General features: G+C 47.0%; 1 protein-coding gene across 10 annotated transcripts in view; it reads left to right on the forward strand.

The window, feature by feature from the left end:
* Positions 1–24,222, forward strand: part of KCNQ2 (potassium voltage-gated channel subfamily Q member 2) — a 71,290-nt gene that overhangs the window by 35,566 nt on the left and 11,502 nt on the right. For 2 of the 10 annotated variants that reach the window (XM_080558011.1, XM_080558012.1), the window contains 5 exons: positions 1,675–1,704; positions 14,330–14,553; positions 14,991–15,099; positions 15,616–15,747; positions 24,056–24,179. In XM_080558011.1, coding sequence (XP_080414137.1) covers positions 1,675–1,704; positions 14,330–14,553; positions 14,991–15,099; positions 15,616–15,747; positions 24,056–24,179 — 619 coding nt within the window. Of the gene's footprint in view, positions 1–1,674; positions 1,705–7,092; positions 7,147–14,329; positions 14,554–14,990; positions 15,100–15,615; positions 15,748–18,168; positions 18,277–24,055; positions 24,180–24,222 lie in introns of those variants that run through there. The other 8 variants (XM_080558014.1, XM_080558016.1, XM_080558013.1 and 5 more) reach the window with 6 other exon arrangements.

Raw genomic sequence — 24,222 nt, forward strand, 5'->3', positions numbered from 1 at the left:
TCCTCTGGGAAACCATCTTGGTTTCCAGACCTGCACTGTGAATCCATCAGGCCAAGCCTGACGTGTCCATGTGGCAAAACAGCCACCGCAGCCATGCCCCATGCTCTCTGCTGGTCACACATCATCTCTGTGGGGGGATATCAATCAATGTCAGCCAGAAGCATCACCTCATTTTTGCTAAATTTGCTGTGGTGAGGTATAAATTACTGCCCCGGAAGGCAAGGCATCCTGCAGCTTAAACAAGTACTCAGGAAGGCTCATTTCTTGTGGTTCAAGCAAGCCAGGGTACCCGTTTGGTGAAAGGGGAGTTGTAGACCCCTGGGGACAAAGCAGAGATTCTGGCCTTGCTGCAGCAGGGCTGCTGGGCTGGGACGGGACCTGCCCCAGGGCTGCGTGTCCCTCCAGGGCACAGAGATCTGGAGGCCCATGGGTCTGATGGCAAACTTTAAAGCGTGAGTATCTAAGCTAGTGCCTGGGGCCGGGCTTTGAAGCTGGGCTGAGCACAGAGCAGAGGGCAGGGGGGCGTTTTTTAGTCTCTACAGGCTGCTGCCTTCAGCAGAAGGGACAGGGCTTGGGGTCTGTGCAGATCTCGGGGGTCTAAGCTCAGGGTGAATGCAGGACCAGGGCTTGTAAAGCATCACGCTGCGAGGCAGTCGAGCTCCTCCTGCCCAGCTCTTCTTGCAGTCCAGTTTGTCCCCACCAGAGACAGTCTGTGCCAGGTGCCAGAGGAAGCAGACTTTTCTGTGCTGAGACACACAATCTGTTCCCTCTCTTCTGGAGTTGCAAGGGCAAGGCTGGTTCAGGGCTGTTTTTTGCAGTTTCCTACTGTGAAGGTGTGAATAGTTGAAAGCATAACAAGTTTTCCTCATTGCTGCAGTGAAATGCCATTAAGCTGCCTGGTCAGTAAAAGGGTTTTTTTTTTTTTTAATGTGGCCTTATGTTGGCTTGTGGTGCTATGTCTATCCTTTTGCAGGTGATGATTTTTCAGGACAATCAGGTGGTTCGGGATCTCAGTAGGAGAATGATTGTAAAAATTGTGGCTCCCCACTCACTCCACAGTGCCTTTGCCGACTACTTTGGCAAAGTATCTGCCAAAAGCTTTGGAGGCAGAAAGGATGCTAGGGGTGCCAGGGCCTGGGGTCAGGTGTCTGTACGCCTTCCCACCAACACCCCCCAGTACTATGCATTAGCACCGGGAGCGATGCTGTGCATCAGCAGGTCTGGCATTAGCTCTGTCCTGATGGCCGGGAAGGATAAACAGATACCCCAGGGTCACAGGAGATGTTCAAATCCTTCCCCACGTGCAGAAACCACTCAAGGCCATGCATTTCCAAAGGAAGGGGCCACTCTCTGAGCCCACAGAAGTCCTCCTGTGCTCACACAAATCACACAGCCGTGAGGTGTCTCAGTCCTGTGTAGGCACAAGGGTGGGTTGGGATCAACTCTTCAGCCCTGTGCATTGTATGTGTCTTCTCTGAGGTTGTGTGAGTCTCCAGTGATCTCCTGTCCAGGCCAGAAACTCCAGGAATTAAGCGCTCCTTTCCCTCTCTTCTGTCCACAACTTCCACTTAGTTGTATTGTTTGGTATTGTCTTTTCGTTATGTTTTAACAGTGAAGCAGCAACATCTGTTGCCACCTGACACCATGCTAATGTACTATTGCTTCTGTTTAAAGGAAAGAGCAGCAGCCCGAACCATCGCCAAGGTCTGTATCACTGCCAGCACGCCATCCCCATGCATTACCCGTAGATCTCTATGTACGTGTGTGCGTGTGTGTACCATGTCGTGGCGCCATCGAGGGAAGCATTCTAGGTATTGACGTGCTTTTTCTGTGCTGTGGCAGTCCAATGTACCTACGTGTAACGCTGGACCTTAAATCATATCTTCCTTCCAGTCTGCCTGGGGCTGTGGCTACGAGGATAGCGAGGTTGTAGGGGGAGAGGGACAGCGGTGGGCAGCACGGGGAGAGCTGGCAGACCTTTATCCGGGGCGACAGCAAGGCTCTGGTTTATGCTGCTTTTCTTTTCTGTTGCTGCTGGAGTTGTAGCTGAAACAGTTTAAAGCAGGCTCAGGGAGTGGGTGATGCCTTGCCTGTGTCCCCAGCACCCAGCGCTGTGCCCGGTGGAGGGGATGTGGGAGCATGAAGCCATCACCACCCCACCGAGATGGCAGCTCCCGAACCCTCTGGCTGCACGGCACAGAAGGGCTCTCTGACACAGCACCACGTTGGGTGGCAGAGACACGCCGCCCTGCCCGTCCCTTTGGCCTCCCAGCCTGCGGGTGAAGCACAGCCCCTGCCCTGTCTTTGAGTCCACGTGCAGAGCGTGCTCGGCTGGGCGCCTCTGAGATGTGGCAAGCACCTTCCCAGAGCAGCCACGAATCTGACCTCAGGGAGAGCTTTGTCTATTCACATGTCCCAGGGAAAGCGACGGGTCAGGAGTTTGGGATACTTCAGGGATATTTTTTGTCCTACTAGAACTATTTAATTCTGGAGGTTTTCCTTTATTTTCCCACTTCTTTCAAGAAGCAATTCTGGCATTCAATCTCTTTTTTTTTTTCTTTTTTTTTTTTTTTTCCTCTTAGGAAACAAGTCACAAAACTGATGATCTGTGGAGGTCATCTGCTTGGCTTTCAGATCTTCCATCTCATATCTCAAAACTTAGCTTACAGCTTAAATATTACAGATACTGAATATGTGTTTCAGAAGCGTAACTACAACCCGGCATTTTGCAGATGTAACTTTCTGCTGTGCATTTTAGCTTATCAGAGGACAGAAACTAATTTTTTCCTAGCACAAAATCCAACCAAAGATGTCTGGGCAGATACAGTGCCAACTAAAGGAAAGAAATTTCATCCTTCCTTCCTTGTTTCCCTCCTCCTTCCCTTCCTTCCCCACACCCTATTCTTTTTTCTGTCTTTCATTTGAGCTTTTCTTTGCAAGCAGAACCTCCATAGCACTCCATCCACTCCCTGCCAAATAAATCAAATCACCAAGATCATGTTTCAACTAGCCAGAATTTTTATTTTTTTTTCTTATTTGGGGTGTCTGCTAGTGCAGTGAGAGTGAAGGCAGCCTCCATCCAGCTTTATTAAAACAAGGAGGTGTTCTCTGGGAGCAGAGCGAGGCTGAAATCTTGGCCACTCGCCCTTGGCATCAGGAGGGACAGAATTTTAACCCAAGGGTCTGGCTGCTTTGCTGCCTCATCTCAGCCAGTGCATACACTGGCTGCATCAAAGGGTAAATCCACGTTTCTTGCAGCCACATGACTGCAGTGAGAAGAAATCTCTCTTCAACCCGATCAGCTCCATAGCTGGAGACATCTGGGAACGGATGGTCCCTCCTAGGGTCACACCAGCCTGCGTCCCTGCAGTCTCAGGCACTGGTCTTACTTCTGCGGGCATTTCCCTTTTTATCTCTGCCCTGCCTCACAGGGTTCATTTTCAGCACTGAGTACAATAGGTTAGATGGAATATTTCTTCACAGAAGTTGCAGGTTTTTCCTGTTCATTTTCAAAATTGCTTTCTTAATCTTCTGTCACAGAAAGAAGTAAAAATAACCTTTCACTGCCCTTTTTTCAGAGTATTTCTTACTATGTATAGCTTCTTCATCAGGGTCATTTCCAAACGCTGCTTTCCTGCTCCTGCATTTGTCTCTGGTGACACCGATGGGTGCTGTTGCCCTCCCTTGTAAGATGCTAAACCTGGATCCAGGAGTGCTTAAGCTGAGGTCTGTGGCTGCCGTATATGTGACCATAGAGGACTTTCCAGATTGTTCAGTTCAGCTGACAGAGCAAAGCCAAAGCTCTTTCCTTCTGTGCTTCATTAGGACAACCTCACTTCTACCTGCTCCTGCTGCCCATTTGTTTCTGATAATGTCTCAGACCTCAGGAAAGCATTTTTCACAGAGGTCCTTATATTCAGGTCCCTGTATAAATAGGGGGCCCAGGCCAGCTATTTTCCTGAATAAGTCTCTGAATCTTTTACAGTCCCACCTGCTTTGATTTCCAGCAGCCTCACAGTGATGCTCAGTGTGTCATCCTGCCCGTTTAGAAGAAAACTCACCCTCTTTGCCAGCCCACCCGACAGGGTATGACCCAGCCATGGTCTGTTTCACGTGGTGACCGTTTCATATAGGAAACTCCTCGGGTTGAGTCATCTCTCCTTGCAGACCCCAGCACCATGCTATTACTGCTTTGGCCAGTGAAGGATTTACCACTTTCCATTTCACTAAAGTGGTGAAATGTATATTCTCTCATCTGGGCATAGCTGCATCTTCCTCCGATTGTGCCTATGCGTAGGGAGTGGCTGATTTCCTATATCCACAGCAGACACCCTGCAAAGTCCTTACAGCAAACAGAACAGAAATGGCTTTTCTGCTATGCTGATTCTTACTATATTTGAAGTCAGAACAGAGATGCTGGCCTGGCTCGTGGGAACACGCTGTGCAGAACAAGCATTGCCTCGTCCGATTCGGGAACATCCCCAATGCCCTGCCAGCCCATAGGGTCTTGCCTCTGTGTCAGCAACGATGCTGCCCTCTGACTCCAATGCTGCTGTGGCTGTGCTGATTTCTGTCGAGGCAGCACTGGGAGAGCTGCTGCCTGGGCTGGGAGGACACCGGGAGGTGACCGGGTTAGCGTGGCGGAGGCTCGGGGTCACCTGGAATGACTCCGGTGGCCTTTGGTTGGGTCTTGGCGTACACTGGGGCAGCCTGTCTGGGAGACAGGTTATGACTTTTCTCTGTCATCTCTGTTTTGTTTCCCACCGCAAGCTTGTCTGCATCCATCTCTGACCGAATGCTGGGCAGCCGTGTGCTGACCTGCTCCGGGGGGACAGGAGCTCAGCTCCCATGACGTGGAGCCCAGGCTGCCATGAGCAGAAAAGATGCTGGCATTTTGCTACGGACCCCTTCACCCTTCCTATTTTCCTCCCGCTTTTAAAAACTGCTTACGGAACCTCCCCTGTTGGCAGTCACTTTGGGCGCTGCATCCACCCGGTGCTGTGCATCGGCCGGGAGGAGCAGCCGCCTGCTGCACTAAGTGAGCAATTCGGAGAGGCTGACGGGGTTTTGGTTACTCATATGCTAATCGGGCTGAAAATTTACTGTGGCATCTTGTCTCTGTTTATTTTGTCTTCTGATTGTAATGTCAAAAAGGCAAACGGATGGTTAGCCAGGGCTACGGAGGCTCCTGTATGAAATGTGTGCTCCAGATGCTCCTTCCCAGATGGTTTGGTACACATCTGAAGGCATCCATGACCAGATTTGTTCCTCTCGTGTTTTCCAAAATATGACTGGGCAAAAAGCTAAAAATTAACGAACCAGATGATCACAGTAATACATTCATTTCAGAAAAAAAAAAAAAAAAAAAGAAACAGAAGGATTCCAGGGAACTAGGAAGCTAAAAGTCAGATTACTTTGTCCAGCATGAGTTAAGTTCTATAGGGAATGGGAGGAACCTCTTTCAAAGGTCCTCAGCTGTGGTTTGTCCTCGACCCTAATGAACCCAGCAGGACCGTGGCCGTTACATTGGGTGAATGCTGGACTGGGCTACTTTGTAATGTGTATGTATATCTGTGCGTATATATCTCTATATATCAGTGTATGTATATGTCTGTCTGAGATACACACGACACTAATAGCTCTGCTCAGGGGTGTGATTAAGGCTTTTGTACGCACTGGAGGATGCCTTTGGTTGACTCATTGGGCCCCTGCTCCCCCAGCCTGGGGTGGCACCAACCACTGCTGCCCGTGGGAGCCGGTGTCAACCCTAGGAGCCCGCAGGGCTGTGTTAGCCTGGGTCGGTGTTTGGCCTTTTAACCGATGAAACCGGTGTCAGAGACTCATGCTGGGACTGACAGTAATCTGGAAATAATCAGTTGCCTTTAGGGGAGCGGATTATTTGCACAGAAGGGACCGCATCTTTCTGTAGGGACTGCAGAGGAGGCTGAGAGCCCGGGTAACCCATCCGTCCCCCCCGGGCTCTGCATGCTCAATATCCTGCTCCCACACCGCGATGCCCGGACCCCAGCTCCAGGACAGCCCCGGTAGTGCCACCAGTCCTGGGGACGTGGGGTCCTGTTCTGAGCACCCGAGGAGTGCCCGGGAAGGGGAGAGTGGCATCGCCTGAGCTTGCACCTACCACGAACCAGTAGGAATTTCTACAAATTCCTTCTGTGCATGCCCACGAGCTCTTCCAACTGCTGAATTCAAGCTGAAAACGAGACTGGGTTTTTGTGCCCTTCAGCCTTTTCAGTCTGCCTGTGAATTCAGCAGGGAACACTGGTGGGCGGCTGCGTGCTGGTGGCTGGGGGGGGCAAATTGGGGCCACCCCATCACCCTGCCGCAGGCAGAGGGCTGCTCCGTGGCCTGGAGAACCCTCATGGGTGGCAATCTCTTGGCAGGGCTCACGGAGCCGTGGTGGGGTGTCCACAAAGCCAGGATCACCCCAAAAGTGTTAGGGGCCATCAGACAAGCATGACGAAAACCAAGCGTGTGAACGCTCATGTTCAAATGCCTTCCTGTAAAGGACCGCACCACACTCCATTTTTATGTATGGATTTTTTTTTTAATGCCAGGCTTAATGTAATGCTATTACCTTTATGAGTAGTGCAAATAATTCAGAGATTAACTAGCTCACTTGGTGAGATTTTTTAATTTTTATTTTTTTTAAAGAATAAATTCAAACATTTCAGGTGTTGCTGGAGAATACAAATTAAATTTTTGGCTCTCCGTACTTTAGAAAATTAAAATATGGTCTTTTTAAATCTATTTAGAGGAAGAAGAACATACTTTTTGTTCCCAATGCAGTTGAAAATTGTCTTCCTGCAGGACTCATTCAATTGTAGATGAACTGATGCCACCAATTCAAAGCAGGATGCGTCATTTCTAATAATGACGTTTATTGACCACAGCAAGACAAGTTTCAGACACCCCCTTAATTACGTTTTTTTAAAATTTAATGCTGAAGCATAAAAATCCTGTCATGAACCTGGCCCTCAAATCAGCTGTCTTTTAAACCTAGAGTTAGTAATCAAAAGTTTCCTGTCTGGCATTTGCTTCCAGGTCTAATTTTTACTCTCCCCTCATTTCCAGTAAAAGCAAACCGTGCAGGGAGTCACTTTGCGGATGCTGCTCAGGAAACTCTAGGTACCACGGGAAATGCGTCGCACGGAACTAATCAAAAGCTGCACGGCTCATTCTCCCTCTACCCTGCTACCACCCGTTCTGATCACTTCTCTGCTTAATAGAGGTACTAGATGAGTAAAATAAAAGCGAAAGAGCCTCCCCATTGCCCGCTCAGAAATTAGCGGCTTCCTTGTCTGCTTATCATGCAGAACTCATTGAATCGCAGAGATGAGGATGGGGAATTTGGTCTGGGCTAGCAAGCCAGTGACTGTTCAGCAACAAAGGAGGCGAGGAACCGAAGTTTAACAAATGATGGAAAACTTAAAAGATAGTAATCTTTTTTTAAGAAAAAAAAACCAAGACCCCTTCCTCCCTGTCACTCCATCCCTCCTCAGGGTCCAGAGAATCCTTGCAAACTGAATTGCACTGTACAGCAATACGAAGTTAGTAGCACGAGAAATGCCAGCTTCCCCCTCCACTCAGTCACCATCCCTTTGGCTCTCTGAACACTGCAAATTGACCTTTCCTAGTCGTGTGGCCTTTAGAAGCCACGGCTTGCCTATCTAGCACCTCTACTACGCAGCTAGAGAAGGACTAATCTTAGCCTGTCCCACCAGACGTAGGGGTTACGGGTTCTCCTTAGCTTTGACATTGGCCTTGTGAATGGGTCTGTTTCTAGATTCAGCGGGGAACAGATAGCTAGAGCAGAACGATTCGTATCAGCCCATGTTTTCATCTTTTTCATCGAGTTGACAATTGCTAGGTGGCTTCAGAGAACTCCCAATGAGCATCCCTTAGTGCACCCATCTGATCACCATGAGGGCACACAGATACATGTATTATTTTCCTTGTGTATAAAAATATCTACTTTTGTGCCTGCACTGGAAGAGTCTCTTCCCCTGCCCCAGACATCGCTTTTCGGCAACAGACATGCACCTTCTTGAACTACCAATGCCCAGAGTTTGCATGCTTTGAATGCTGGCAGGTGAACCCCATCAGCTCTTCCCCCGAGGCCAGGCAGGTGAAAGCCCAGGAGGGGCAGGGCACTGAGTGATGCAGCATGTTTGTGAAACCGGATTTTTGCATGCTCTTTCTTGGAGTCCATTTTAATTCTCAAAATCACCAGTCTCTGTCTCCGTCAGAAAGCCGATAAACTGCAGTTATATCAAAAAAAAAAAAATGCATCTCTGATTTTCTCCATTAATTGTTCCAACCTATATCTTTTCCTTCCTTGCTATTTTTTTTTTCCCTTGCTGGTTACTTTTATTACGTGTCAGACTAGAGGCTAAGACTCATATCTGAGACTTGTGTGTACCAGAAGCTCAGAAGTAGTGTGGTAAATCCCATCTCTGAATGGGTAACAAAGAGTCAGGGGGCGTGATCTAGATTTTATGACAGCAGTTCTTGTTTGATAGTCACGATGGCAGGTTTCTGGTAGGAAACTCTGCTGTACCTGGATAAATAGCCTGAATCTTTGAGTTAGCCTCCTGCTAGGTGTTTTAATGGTACTTTAGCACCCCTTGAAATTTATCTTTGAAAGGACTGGTTTAAATATTGGGTAATTATCAATTGCACAGACAACATTTCAATACATTTCCAAAAGGCAAAGATTTATTTAATAGCCGAGTTGGAAAGTTTATCATACCTTCTGTAGTGTTTCCATTTGCCAGGTGAGGTTGCTTATCCTTGGAGGATGAAATGTAATGTGGGCAGGGACTCCTCCCAGAGAAAGGCTCCTTTCATTGCTTAGCATTGAGGTTGGTTTGGGCAGAGTTTAAGACAAGCAGTGATGTTCGTAATGCTCTCCTCTCACCTGTCCGTGTCCAGTTCTGTTTTCTGGAAAATCAGCCACTCTGATCTTAATGTCTTTCTTGCATGTCTTTCTAGGCATGAATTTTTAATTGGTAAAGCCAGTTTTCCTATGTTCTACTGAATTCCTTCCTTCTGTGGTCCTCATTTCATCTCCTCCATCTTGAGTTCTGTGAGGGAAAGGGAGGATGAAACAAATTATTATCTCAAGATCTTCTTAATCCATTGGAGACCTTGCAAAGGGGGATTACGGGCTGTGCTTCTTCATGCCACAAAGGAGTCTTGAATTTTGGAGTAGCTGCAAGGGCATCTTTGTTACCTGCATCCTGAATATAGTTTTGTACACACTGTGCTTTAGTAAAACTGTAGGTCAACCCTAGAGGGATGTAAAAGTAATTCAAATATCTGGATTTCCTGGATCCTTGGTCTACCTGCCTGCAGTCAGCCACTGCACAGACTCGTAGGGGCAGATGCCAGCACTTCGATGCATCTAAGGCTGAGTGCTAAGGAGACTTCATCTAGGATGCATATAATGAAATAACAGTGAACAATGAGGCAATCATTGAAAACTCGGTGTAGGTAAATTAATAGAGAACCTCTTAGGAGCCATGGTTTTGTAACGTACTAAACCAATGATCTCTGGTCAATAAACACAATAATGCATGCATTTTTAGACATCAGTATAATTATACCAAGCCAGATTAGTAAATCTATCATATTCTGCTTTGTAAGAGACATTTGTACCTGATGGCAGGAGGAAATGGCACACAGACAGTTAAGGAAAGGTGTTTGCAGGGCCCTTGACTGGCCTGCAGGTCTGGGTGCAGCATTTCTTAAAGTCCTATTTAAGAAATAATCAGCCAAGCTTGAAGACGCAATCTAGCTGTTTTTCTCTGCTCCTGAAATGCAAACCGGTTGAGCTGGCGAATAGCTAAAGGCTGCTGGAAGACGCAGGACATGTGCAGTGTGGGTTTTAACAGTGCCCAACACCACTTTGGGAAAACCAAAACCAAACCAAACTAAAACAGAAAACCTTCCTGTGTTAGGAAGAGAAGGGTGAGAGCATAACAGAGATGCTGCAAAATACCAAAGACCAGCATTAATGACGTGTCTGGATCTGGTGTTCTTTTGCTTGCCCACGGTCCCACATCTGGCCAGGCTTATGTGGTGGCTGCAGGGACAGTGCCAGTCTTTCCAGCTGTGATTTCAGTGACCTCCTTCAACCCAAGCCCAACACCCTGGTTGTGAGGAATAGGATTACTCACCATGACATTGATCATTGGCTGAATTTTCTTTTTGTTTTTCTTATGCCCAGGTTGTTCTGCTTCTAGAAACTGCATTCGCAGGGCCGAGTTCACCTTTGCAATGGCATTTCTGAAATCGCTGGAGGTAAATCAGGCTTGAGCCTGCTCCTCTGGTGATTTCTGCTCTAGCCATGGCAAGCCTTGCACACACAGACATACTTACCTTGCCTTAATGTCCCCAGTAATTGGTTTCTGCCCAGTGAGTCATAAAGGCTATCATTCACTCCTGGCTCTCCTGCCTGGTTTTAACAAGCTATTCTCATACGCCACGAGCTCAGCACAAGCTCCGGATGGAATAACAGCCTCATTTCCCAGCAAGAGATAACCTGCTTCTCCTGGCCATAGATTTACAGGAGAAGAAACACTTTTCCTGGCTGAGCTTCTATGCAGAGGTGGATCTGAGCCATGACAACCTAACTCAGTTTGGCCTACAAAATAAAAGAAGAGAATGAAACAATTGCTCAAGTGCAGTTTGAAATCAATGGCAAGAAGTTACAGGTGATTGTTCTCATTGATCCAAAATTTCTGCTAACATTGTAATCCACATTTTGAAAAGTGCTGGTTTGATACCACAGAGGACTGTGGAATGAACCCCCGTACAAGAGAGGGGTTCAGATAGGAGCTCAAACCCACAGCATCCTGAGGAGGCTGGGTGGCAGCTCATTAAAAGGTTAATTCTCATGCATTTTCCTGCTGAGTGCTGGGCTGTTGGACCTAACTGAACCTAAATGCAAAGGGCACTATGCAGTGAGCACCCTTCTGTCAACTGCTGGGGCTAGGGATCGGTCCTTACACATTCTTCCCTTGGGGGCTCTCATTTTTCTGCCTGGCCACAGAGAAAAAGTCAATTCAGCTTGTATCCTTTGTAAATTCAAGCCAAAAGCTGAAAGTCTTGTGAACCTTCCCTGAAGTCAGACCGGAAACATCTTTTTTTTTGGTCATTGAATATGCTTTTAATAGCTGCCAACTTAAAGTAGTTACGAAGATCCAGGAAGTAAAGCACATCCTATTATGCTGTTACGGCTTCCCATAATCTCTGATTACAAAGCCATGGCTTACTTTCCCTTCCCTTCCCCCTGGAACGAGCAAGGTGCGGGCAGTGTGCTCACGCTGCTCTCACCACCATGATTGCAAGCTTTGGTTCGTGTTGTGTGTGCCTGGATTACCGCTCTCCTTGTGTTCATCTCACCAACACATGTGCTGTCTGCAGAACTGAAGTCCATTTACCATTGAGTGACACCTGAATACCACTTCTCTGGCACACTCTGTGTCACTTTGCATGGCTTCCTGGTTAAACGAGAACATGATCTTGGATTAGCTGACAACACACAGCTCCCTGTATGTATTTGTTTCTTTTGGACTCTTGCCCGCCAGCTCCTGCAGACCCCAACGGCATCCCCCTCTGCAGGGATTGGACTTGCATGTGAATTCCAGGTGTCGTTTCCAATGAGGGAACTGCATGGCAGAAGGAAAACTGCAGTGAATTGTTCATATTGTCTCATGTTGTCCTTGTTGAAACAACAGAGTGCCGTCAGGTGTCGGGTTTTTGTCTGAGTAGTGAGTGCTCAGGAACAAAACCCACCCAGACCCTAATTGTTCGTCAGATTTCTACGAGAATTTTTAAAACATAAAAGTATTGCACCTCGTGCTATCAGGCTTGAAACCCTTCCCTCAGATTCCTCCCTGAGCCCAATGCTTTCTTTTTGGCCTTTTGTGAGTCTTGCAGTCATCTGCAGCACATTTACTGTGGAAATGGAAAGGGGCCCCAAAGAAAAGGCCCTGCTTTACTCAGTGATAGGCAACTGGGTTTGTGCTGAAATTGGTGATGGGAGCATCAAGGATGAGGCACAAAGAGATTGCTTTGAATTATGAATATTCATGTTTTGCTGATTCTTTTGTGTAAAACTTATTTTTAAAAAGGCTGTATAGTTCAATGCATTAATGCCACTGAAATGCAGCAGATTCCAGGAATATTATTTTTTAAAATCAACTAAAATCAAGAAAAATATCCAAATGGCCTATTCAGGATGAAACGACAAATAAAATTTCACTCTGGCTTCTCACCCAGGAAACGCAGGGTGAGAATTGCTTTTCAACATTTGGTTGCTGTGTATGGTGCTATTGGTAGCATCAGGGCCTAAAGCTTACGTCCAGAAAGGTATTTAGGCACGTGCCTGCTCCTGGAGTCCTGTATGGATTTGTGCCTCCCGTCTGATTTTCAGCTGTGCTGAATGTCTGCTGGCCCCTGGCTTTCAGATGCATTTTGCACTTTGCAGGTGGCCGGTGTGCTGGAAATAAAATCTCCAGCACCTATCTCTGCAGTTTCACTGAACTAAAAATGCCTCGTTAATTGGATGCATTTTTCTAATTTTCCTTTTCTACTTGAAACTTGGTCATGAGCAGATTTTATTTGCATCTGTCAGCCTGCAGTTGTTGCCCAGCCAACGGTCAGAGGCAGCCCCGTCCTGCACTGGGCAATGCCAGCAAATGCTGCCTAAGCACCTTTCTGCCCGTGTAAATGTTCCGTGTCTCACAATGTGAAGTGACTTTGTAAAAATAGCACCTTCTTACTCAACAAATCTGCTCCCCGTGTGTCTTCAAGTCACGCCTTCTTCCTCTCCTGACAAAAACAAATGTCTGGTGCTGTCAGCGCAGCGCGGCTGGTACAGCTGGGAGAAGGGAGCTGCAGTTTGCTTTGCTTCAAACAGCAGCAGCAAAGTCCTGGTTGAGGAACCTCGTGCTGGGTTTGAAGGCAAAGGAGGAGTGTTTGCTTCTGAGTTTTAAGGTGGCACTGCCGAGAGACAGAAAAAAAACCAGGCCTTTGGTTGGTGACCTGGAAAGCTGACATGGAAATCAAAATTCCGGCAGTGTTGTGCCTGCAAACTGAGGCAGAACGTGTGCAGCAGAAGGATAAGAGGCTGCTGCAATGGTGCAGAGTATTGGAAATGAAATCCTTGGTTTTGCTCCGTTTTGATTCGCCTGTTTACAAAATATTAGCTCCACGCACAAGTGCCTTGCAGTGGTTGTCAAACCTCTATTCCTAGATTGTAATAATCAATCAGTGTTCAGAGAATATCAGATTATCCAGAACCCTTTGCAGTTGGGTTCCCCCAAGGCTGTCTGTCAAGAGATGGCCCCTTCATAAAGATTCATACTAGCTTTTTGTTTGCAATTTTGGTGTGAAAATTTGTCGTCTTCATTTGGACGAAAGTTTTTATTTGCAAATTTCAGAATTTGGAAAATAATTAAAGCTGACTGTTTCTCAGTGACCTTCTTTTCAAACCATTATTACACATTATTAAGGAAATTGGATTCTAATAGAAAAACATCAGTAAATTGCCGTATTTTGAAGCTGTAAAATTCTGCTTTGCATATTTATGGAGCCTGTAGCAGACCTGCAGCTAGGTGGTAGTGGGCTTTGAGATGGAATCTTTATAGGATATAAAGGAGTTGTATATTTAAGTGTTCATATTTAAGTATTTAAATATATGACTGGAAAAATACTCTTTGGAAGATCTAAAAGGGGCAGATCATATTTTAGGAGGGCGGAAAGCCAAGGGCAAATGAAGGGGGAAGGACAGGTTTGAGCACCAGAAATGAAGTGTTTCCAAGTGAAGTTAAATATCTAAGGTAAAGGCTTTTTTATTGGTATTTTCTTATCAGATATAGGGTTTTGGAAGGCAGTTGTGAAAGAAAAGCTTCCTTGCTCATGATCGGAGCCGATCAGTGATTTAAGGACTCATAACCTCATCGTTTAACGTCATTCTGTCCCGCCAGCCCTGGCATCCCACGAGGGGCTTCTGTTCAAGTCCTCATTATTTTTTCTCTCTTAATAATCATTTCCATTTCACTCATTATGGCGGAAACATTTCTACAATGCTTTCTTAAAAAAAAAAAATTTAAATTAAATAAATATATATCTTAAAAAAAAAAAAGAAAAGAAAGAAAAGCCAACAGCAAAGCTACATCTCACTGCTGCTTGGAAGTGCTCTTGGTTTCTAATGGCTGGTGGGGAAGGACTGCGTGGTTTCCAGAATGACTCCTCCTGCTGTCTCCTTTTTGTCTTTGTTTCAACGTGTTTCTCTGAACAGTCAGAAGGTCAGTTTGAAAGATCGTGTCTTCTCCAGTCCCCGCGGTGCTGGCACCAAAGGGAAAGGCTCTCCACAGGCTCAGGGCATCCGGAGGTCCCCCAGCGCTGACCAGAGCATCGAGGACAGCCCGAGCAAGGTGCCCAAGAGCTGGAGTTTCGGAGACCGCAGCCGAGCCCGGCAGGCTTTCCGCATCAAGGGAGCTGCGTCACGGCAAAACTCAGAAGGTGTGGGCTTGGGAAGGTGTGGGCTTGGGGTCCTTTGGGACCTTGAAACCCATGGGTAACACTGACACTCTCTTCTCACCGTCTAGGAAGGGCAGAGCTGCAACCTGGGGTGCTTAAATAGGTCCGTGACCCCTTCCAGCCCTTTAGCTGGGTTACAGGAGTGCAGTGAGAGAGGCAACCCCTTGCTGACATCCATGGTAATATTATATTTATGTAGGGCTGAGGAAGGAGGAAGAGTCAAGCATCTAGAGGTGGATGGGTCCTGCATTGCTGGGTGTCGCCTTAACGTGGCTGGGGATGCTCTCACTGGGATGCTCAGCAAAGAGCTCTCTGGTGCTTCCTCCGGGGTTGCTGTTTGCAACCCAATTCCCCCTTCCTTGCCTGGCATGGGGGAATAGTAACATGCTGTCTTTTATTCCTGCCTCTCCCCAACGCAGAAGCGAGCCTCCCCGGAGAAGACATTCCCGACGAGAACAAAAGCTGCAACTGTGAGTTTGTGACGGAAGATTTAACGCCGGGACTGAAAGTCAGCATCAGGGCAGTGTGGTAAGAGAGGGAGGGGGGGAAAATGGTCCAGAAAAAGAAATGATAGGAAAAGAAAAAGAAATGTAAAGTCCATGCAGAGATGGCAAATGCTGAAATGCCTGTGCTGCGGGCTGTTTTTCCCCTGGGTGGCCTGCCCTCCTTTACAGAAAATTCTGCCAGAAAGGGCAATTTTTGCTGAGGGAAGGAATAAATGCAGAAACAGGAAAATCCCCTGCAGGGATGCATCCAAGCGATCGTTCTCACTAGCTCTGAGATTTAATGCTGACATTTATAAAAGTGGCGCAAAGGGGAGACTTGCACAGCTGACAGGCTGGGGGGGCGTCGGTGTCCCCTGGTGCAGACAGGACTTCAGCTACGAGCCCCATCCCTCTCCTCTTGCTGCATCCTCCCCCAAGCTCACAGGGTTGGGATTCATTCCAGTTTCCCTCACCTCCCTGCGTGTTTTTTATTTCCCACTGCGCAGGCCAGGCTCCAGCCCAGGGACTTGATTTTCCCTTTTTTCTCCCTCTCCTGCAGCATTATGCGATTTCTCGTCTCCAAGCGCAAGTTTAAGGAGAGCCTTCGGCCCTACGACGTGATGGACGTCATCGAGCAGTACTCGGCCGGTCACCTGGACATGCTCTCCCGGATTAAAAACCTTCAGTCCAGGCAAGAGACCCCTCTGCTTGCTTCACTTTTTCCCTGCTTTTTTGTTCACCACGGGGATGTTGCCATGAGAGAGAGACACTTTCCTTTGCAGCTAAAACTGAATTATTTTCTTCCTAAGAGGGAGCCTAGAGGAAACATCGCTGTTCATGGCTGAGACCCACGGGGGTGAGCAGGGCAGGGAGAGCACGCAGAGCAAGCGCTCTGGTTATACCAATAAAACTGCCTTGTTGCCCACCCCAGGACAGCCCTGGCAGCTCGTAGCAAGGTTTCTCCCTCTTCCAAAAACCACAGCATTCGCAGCTCATCCCCCTGCAGGCTTTGCTTTAGGAGTTTCATCCAACCACCACTCCCATGTCCTGTGTTGAAGACCAAACCCCGAGCCCAAGCACCCCGAGCTGTGTCAGCTCAGCAGAAGGAGCCCCGGCTCTGCTGAGCACAAGAACACCCAGAGCAGGAGGCAGGGCTTGGCCTCGGGCTGTCTGCGATCAAAATAGTTCACCATTTACTTTTACACTTGGATAACAAAAGTATTTCCCTTGATGGCTGCAGCAGCCAAGCTTCCTCTGGAAGCCATTGGGAAGGTTTTCATTTAATTTCCAGCCCATTTAGGTTCTTGAAAATGTGCAAAAAATAAATGTTTTTAGGTATGCAAGCAGCTAGGTGTGTACCCCAAGAATTGGAAATTTGTCTTATGTAAAAGAGGAATCTCTCTTCTCCTCCTAATCTCTCAGAGACCCTTTTAACGTTGCTCTTTGTGATGTTCAAGCAGTGGAGGCAACTTTCCCAGTGTTGCTGCACCCCATACATTTCTTATTTCCAGCTCTGTTGCCAGAAGGTAAATTCTCCCTTGTGATGAAGACTAAAATATCCCGGAGAATTTCCTCTCTTTGAGCCTCTCACCCCCATTCAGTACAAATTCAGTGATTATGGATCTGAGATGTGCAGCTGAATCTGGAGGGGGAAGAGGAGGAGGAAGAGATTGATATTCCTTATTTTAACAAGCTGCAGCATGAAGCCTCCAGGCAGCCTCTGCAGCTGGGGGCGAGACAGTGGGGTTGGCATCTCCACTGGCTCCAGGGGGTCTCCGGAGTTCTCAGCCCCCCAGGATGGTGCAGCTGGCCTTGCCAGTATCCTATTGACCTACTGAGGTGGTGTGCTGTAAAGGGAAGGTGGTTTGGTCAGTTGTTTTTTTTTTTTTTGGGAGGCAAGGAGTTGAAGCTTTTGAAAGACTGAACTGAATTGTTCCCAAAACTGCACCAGTGGGATTGTGAGGCAGAAATCCCAGGGACAGGACTAGGCTGGGACAGCCACCGACCCCATTGCAGGGACGTTAGGAGGACCAGGAGCTGTTTAAAAGCCACATGTGAAGTACCTGGATTTGGGATCCGGGGCTAGTGGGTAGCATCAGTGGTCTCCCTGTTCCCCCCGAGCACGAGATCAGTGATGGCGATGGGAGCAGAGCCCCTTGGGCTGACCTTTTGAAGCCTGCATCATAGCAGAGATGGACACATCCCCTGGCTGCTCACCAGCCCAGAACAATGGGAAAGGGCCCCCCTGCAGGAGAGGTGTGTGCCTGGGGTGCCCATAGCCAGCACTGGGGCAGGACCAGCTGGTGCTAGAGTGTGGTGTGCCCATATACTGGAGCCCAGGGAGGCTGTCAGGGGGCAGCTCAGAGGAGAACGTATATTTTTATTCCCCTTTCCTTCATCAACCAAAGCGCTGTGCTCTCCCTGCCTGCTCAGCTCTGCGGGGCCAGCTGGGACCTCCCGCAGCCAGGGCTGCGGAGTAAAGCTGCAGTCGAGCAAATTTCCGGCGTGTTGACGTGCACTTTCCTCTAACCATGAACGCCTCTGTCACCGTGGTGTGTCTGTAACGTGCTCTTTTCAGTGTTGTGTTCACACCGTCTCGTGCCTCATCCCGACACCTTGCCAGCCACGGATGTCTCCCATTCATTGAGTTGCACGGTCCCACAGCGTGTCTCGCCGACCCCAACGGCTCGTGCATTTCTGAACTAGCTGAGGATGTGTTATCTAGTGGTGTAACCTAAAGGAGAATGAGTATTTGTTGTTTCTTGTCCAACCATCTCAATGGGATATTGCTGCAAATATATTCCAGAGGGTAAAGCATGTTACCTATAATATCTGGGATGGGGGGGGGGTCTCCTAATCAGCAGTGATGTTTCCGCAGTGCCAAAAATCTCCAAATCTTACCCCAGGGTGGGTAAGATTCTGGTTTTCACCGACGACAGGTGGTAGGAAAGAAACCTCTGTTTCCAGCGGAATATATTTTCAATTTCTCTCTTTCTCTCTCTGTCGTTCTGTTTTTCAGTTGTTTCTTTCTGCAACTTTCTGACCAACTTTTCTCTACATGTTGCTTCATTATGCATTTTGCTGGTGTCTTTTTTCTTATTTACTTTGCCAGGATAGATATGATTGTGGGTCCCCCGCCCCCTTCAACTCCCCGGCATAAGAAGTATCCAACCAAAGGACCCATGTATTCTTCCAAAGAATCTCCCCAATACTCGCCTAGGTTAGGATTCACAAAAATGCCGCTTTCTCTGGATTTTTCATTTGCTTAATGTCAAACCCCTTTCATGCCAGTTATATGACGGCATTTATCACTTAGCAGCTTGCTAAATCGTGACTCAGAAGGGCTCGCTACTCTGGGTGTGCTCCGGTTTACTTTCAGTAATGAGCTTTCACACTAGGCAAGCCAAAGGAAAAAAAAAGGGACATCCATACTGTCATTAATAACCATCAGTTTCTTCAACTAGTGTATTTCCAGTCTTCTTCTAGGTGCTGGTGAAATTTATCTTTTTAAAATCTCATATTTTATCAGACTATCTTCAAATATAAAAAGCGGAATATTTACCCACAAAGCCAATATAAATGAGACCATCTACTTTCCAAAAGAACAAATGCCCTACATTCAAGTGAAGGAGGCTCTGTTTGCAGCTCTTCGGACTGTGAAATGAGTTCATCTCGGTGGGCAAAGTAAGAATGAAGTGTTTCATGCCTGAGAAATGCAGTGGTCTCATTTTGCTGATGCAACTCTAGTGACCACGGAGGTAAAAACCATTAAAAAGTTACCACCATGAGACTCGCATTCAGAAAAAGGTCCTGATTTTGCATGTGAAAAGAAAAGGAGTCTAACAAAGCCCTCAGCCACTCAGTGAGATTTTCTTATTGCCCTTATTAAGCTCTCACTTTAGATAAAACCGTACCCAAAACTGATGCCAAAGCTGAACCACCTCTTTTGAGGCTTTCTCAGGTCGTCTCTACCAGCAGAGAGCTGAGTAGCAATTTCACCACGTATCGAGACCACTGGATCACAGGGCAGGTATAAATACTTGCCAGAAGGTTATTTTCTGTGTACAAATAGTAGGTGATTTTAAATGCAGCAAGCTTAGCCTCAGCTTTTTTTTTTTTCTTTTTCTAAATATACTTGCCCTCCCTAACAGCTAATACATGACAAATCTCTTGATTTTTATTTAAGCTTCTCTGACTAATCTTCACTAGAGGAATGTGAGTAAAAGGAATATTGAAAGCTTACCTTTCCCACTCAGCCAGCTCAAAGATTAAATAAAATAAGTAGAGAATTTTCCAGAAGCCCCAAGCTTTATACTTGGGAAAAAGATGCTTTCAGAAAAGCATTTTTTCAATTTCTTTTCCCCAAATGATGATGCCTCAAACAGGTCTTTAAAAATGAAATAAATTTCTTATTTGTAGAAACATTTTGAAATTAAAATAAAAATACAGATTCAGATGGATGATTGTTTTTTTGATTTACCTATAAGGTTAGGTGGGCAACAGGCCTGCAATAGAGATAAGGTTTCGACGTGAAAGCTAGTGCCTAGCACACAGAAAAGGTGATGGATGGGTACTAGGGGAGGAGATCCAAAATGTCCCAAGCTGAGATATTTATTTTTATTCACTCCAAGCCTGTTGCTTTATCAGCTTAATGTTAATGACTTTCTCCCCCTCTCCCTTTATTTTACAGTGTCTAACACTAACTGTCAGATTAAAGATCTATTTGCAGTTGCCCTCTAGGCTCCTGCGACATTAAGATATTTGGTTTATAACTGCTCCCTTTTTAAAGGAATTTTCCCATTTCTTTACTGAGCTGTGGCTGAGAGGCTCCAGCAGGCAGCAGAGTACAGGAGGCTGCTGAAATCTGTTCCAGCCCATTAAAGGACTGATGCTGTCCTTAATTTCAGGCAGCTGCATCCTCCCACAGACACCAGTGGGAGTTGCGAGGTGCTCCAAGAGTCTGATGGATGTGTCCCAGAGCTCTGAGCAGCCCCAGCCCCAGCCCAAAAACCCTGGGTCAGCTGCTGTGATCGTCTCCATCATCTCAGTGTGATGTGGGGTCCCCAGGGGCTACAGCAGCCTCTCCTTTTTAGCCTGCACATCCCTGCTTTAGCCAAACAGTGCCCAGATTATACGAAAACACCCAGTGAGGGAAGAGAAACCAAATCCGGTGATGTCCCCTGAGCTATCTCAGCCCCATGGATTGCACTGTGGTGCTTTAGTGATGAGGGCTCAGTTCAGCCAAACTATTTCTGCAAATAGCTCCCAGCAAAGGCAGCCGGACCCTATTGGATGTCCGTGGCTGTGGTTTGGCCGCGGGTGTTTGCTCCCTGCTGTGCACACAGAGAATTTGGATTAATTCACCCGGCCTGCTCGTGTAGCATGGACCTGTTCTGAAATAGGTGTAACCTCAGCTGGAGCTTTTAGACAAGAGATGTTGGTCAAAATACGTCTAGAGCAAACTTTAATGAAAAATGAGGAGGTAAGTAGCCAGTCACATGACATGGATGAAGGGGGTTTGGCTTCAATGCCTGGATTGTGTAACAAACTATAAAAGATAAAGAAAACAGAAAATAACTGAATATATATCCCCAAACAATTCATTTTTATCTCATTTGAGCTGTTTGACCTTTTGATGTCTGCTTCTGGCCCGAGGGTGACATATTACACCTCTTTGCATGTACTGTTAGCATGAAGCATAATGAAGCATGAGAAAACCTGCACTGTGGCTGATGCAAGAATTTACATTTTTTTTGTATCATTAGAAAGAAGGAAAGATATCAAAGCTCACTTTAAGGAGCAACCCGCTTCTCTCCCCCTCCCAAGCTAAGACCCAGCAGAGCATATATCGAAGGCAGCAGATGGCATGCTGTCATGCGTCGTCAGAAATCTTTGAATTCTCTTTTGCCATGAAGGGAAAAGCATGGGCATCTTCCAAAGCCCCAGCTGAAGGCTTCCCTCCACACGTTTGTGTTCAACACATCCCAGATAAGTGTTGGGAAGGCACAAGGCTCCCAACGAGGTGTAGTGCAGAAGGGGGATTTGGCTTCTCTGGGAAGATTCGTGGTCCCTTGTCACGCAGTAGGAATATGCACTATTCCTCACTGCTTGCAAAGGTAGAATATGATCTCCCTTCTTCATCTTGTGAGCTTTGCTGCCCAATTTGAACAAGATCCCAGACTCTTTCATAACGGCTAAAAGGGCCTCCTGCTCTTTGCTGATGGCTGTGTCCTTGTGGTGCTCAGATAGGCACAGCTAGGTTGTGAGCTCATGGAGAAATTTCTCTCTTCTCTTTTATCAGACAAGACACAAATGAAATCTCTGCACTTGGCTGAGGGTAGGAGCACTCTCCCCTGGTTTCTAGCCTCTTCCATGGGAAGCAATGAGGTGGGAGACCTCGAGCCTGGTATATCCCCCCCAGGCAGCAAGAGAAGGGCTTGGTCACCTTCATCTGCCCCTCTCTGCCCTGAGGCCAGTGTCCCCCAGCTGCCCACCGCACCGTGCTCGGTGCAGGCCCTGCCTCCAAGGTGAGATCTGGCTCTGGTTTCTCAGAGCTGCACAAGATGACCCCTCAGGGCTGGGTTACAGTACAGCCAGGAAGGGAACGATCCCATCAGGAGGAGTTCCCCTAGGCACTACTATCAAGGGCACATGGGCAAGGGCTTCTGAATGCTTTATGGGTCAGCTCTGTGAAGGGCTTCGGTCCTGCTTTTAAATGACAGCAGGTCTAGGGGCAAGTTGTCTCCATTCTGATGGAAGAAGTCAGTGTTTTTCTACACGATACTGTCAATCCCTCTGCCTGTGAAGTGCACCTTGCCCACCGTGCTTCACGTGGGTCATATGAGCTCAGTACGGAGAGCTCTTCTCTTAAGGACATGATAGAGAGCAGAAGTCCTTCCTGAAATTCTGCAAGGTTAGAAATAGGGTTTCAAGAGGCTCTTTCTGCTATTAGGATACCCAGTAGCATGACTATGTTCAGTTTTCCTCTCTGTTAACAGTCTGTCCTGCCTCCCCTCTACTCAGCACCTGTTGAAGGACATCTCATGTTTGTTAGTACACACGTTTTGGTGGTAGCATTGTGCTAGGTGGGACAGAGCACCCTGATTTTTCTTGGCCTTCCGAATTACTCAGTAGTGATTAGGCTTTGAGCCTCCTAAAATGCATGTTCATTGCTTTACTAGTTTACTTGCTTGTGCATACAGGAGAGGAGTTCGTACAGTGGCTGTACCACGCCTTGACTTGTGATTCCAAACCAAGGTAGCCCGAGGTATCCGATTTCATACCTCTTTGCTTACATGGTAGCAACATTGTCTTAGGATTCCCTGTGCTGTATGTCATGTCAGTAATTGCATCCCTTGTGGGGAGTTCCTGTTCATGTCGATAATTTGCTTCTCCCGTTACAAGAGAGAAATAAGGCATGCATATTCCTCACACTTGTAATTATAGCACTTGGTGCTCCTTGTACTCCTGTGCTTATATTGCTAAGCAAAGGATCAAACATGACTTTTTAAATTGAATGGTATTCTGTCGCATCCCTGCCCAAATGAAGTATCTTCTGGGATCAAAGCTAAACTCCAAAATAATGGTTGGCTTACATTTTCTGTCTTTGGTGTGATGTGCTCACCCACTTCATCTCTTTGAGCCAGACCTTCTGGTGCTGTAAACTGCTGTCGCTTTAATATAAGCCAAGGGAGCCACACTGGTCTATACCCACTGATATCTGTCCCTTTATGTCAACAGCCAACATATGTAGTAAGTCCCTGTCACATGTGAAGAAAACAGATGGCTCTTGTGTTGAAATAGCCTCACGTCTCATTCCTTTCCTTGGTTTTTGTTTGTTCATTTTCCCCTGTCTGTCTGTGTTCAGCTCCTTCCTTTTCCTTCTCCTGGTGCATGGACCCATGGCCCACACGGCAGAACTGCGTAAGAAGCATTTTGAGTTTTCCACTCAAGATACCTCAACTTGGTTTCAGTCAGATTGATTAACCCTTCTTTTCCCCTGCCACCCTTACTTTTGGTGCATTATGCAAGAGTAAATTTTGCCTGGTGTAGAACTGGGTTATAAACTGGGCTGTCATTAACAAGCTATTCCAAAACTGGTTGCTCCCTGGATTTTGGAGGGATCAAGCCTCAGGGCTTACTCTCTAGAAAATTATTCATTTGGTGCCTCAAAAAAATTTGACTTCCAGCTTCCAGACTGGCTCTGCCCTCCTTCTTCCTCTGCACAGGGAGCTGTGTATCAGCTCAGGTGCTTCTAGACTGGGAAGAAAGAACTGCAAATGTAAAATGTGTAAATAACTTGGTGCCAAACATCGTGCCCAGTAGATTTAGCTGCTGATGTTGCAAGAATATCCTCTGCTGTTAGCAGCCTGGAGCCCTGCTAATAGAAAATGTCTGATGATACAGGTGCGAATTGCAGTAGCATTGAGATGAAAACAGTTTGGTACTGTTTGGTGGGTTATGACTAAATTCAGCCACAATGTAATTCCACTAAAACAGTTAGCACCGCGCCTGTTTGTTTGGGTCTTAGGGCAAGCGGCTCATTTTCATGGACACGGGAATTACACACTTACATTTGCATCAACGAGAGGAAACTGCTGCAAAAACTGAACAGAATCCCATTGACATACGCTAGACAGAAAACTTGATCTTCCCCCAAGATAATAAAGCCTCAGTGCAAATAAAAAGTTAATTGATTTGGAAGAAGGCCAGTTACAGAAATTGTTTGCAGTGGGTAAATTTACTGTGCATAATGTGCCAGATTTTATCCGTATAAACAGAAATGGATAATTTCAAACTCCGCTAATACTGCTCTGAATTTTGCATCTGAATTAACACTTCAGTGCCACCGCGTGTCTGTGAGTAATTTGGAGTGCTATTTGGGAGAGAGGCTGTTGCTTTGTCCCCCGGAGGCGCGACAAGCGGAGCCCCCCTTGCCTGCTGCCTCCGACTGACTCCAGTCCTTTTCCGGGGGTGGGGGGATTTTCTGATCCCGGTAGAGTTGACCAGATCGTTGGGAGAGGATCCTCCATGACCGACAAGGATCGGACCAAAGGGCCAGCCGAAGGAGAGATGCCCGAAGACCCCAGCATGATGGGCAGGCTTGGAAAAGTTGAAAAACAGGTATACTGGGGCAAGAGGGGTTCTTATCAGAGGGCATGGTATA

This window comes from Anser brachyrhynchus, assembly GCF_964034855.1.
Source record: "Anser brachyrhynchus genome assembly, chromosome: 16".
NCBI classification, from domain to species: domain Eukaryota; kingdom Metazoa; phylum Chordata; class Aves; order Anseriformes; family Anatidae; genus Anser; species Anser brachyrhynchus.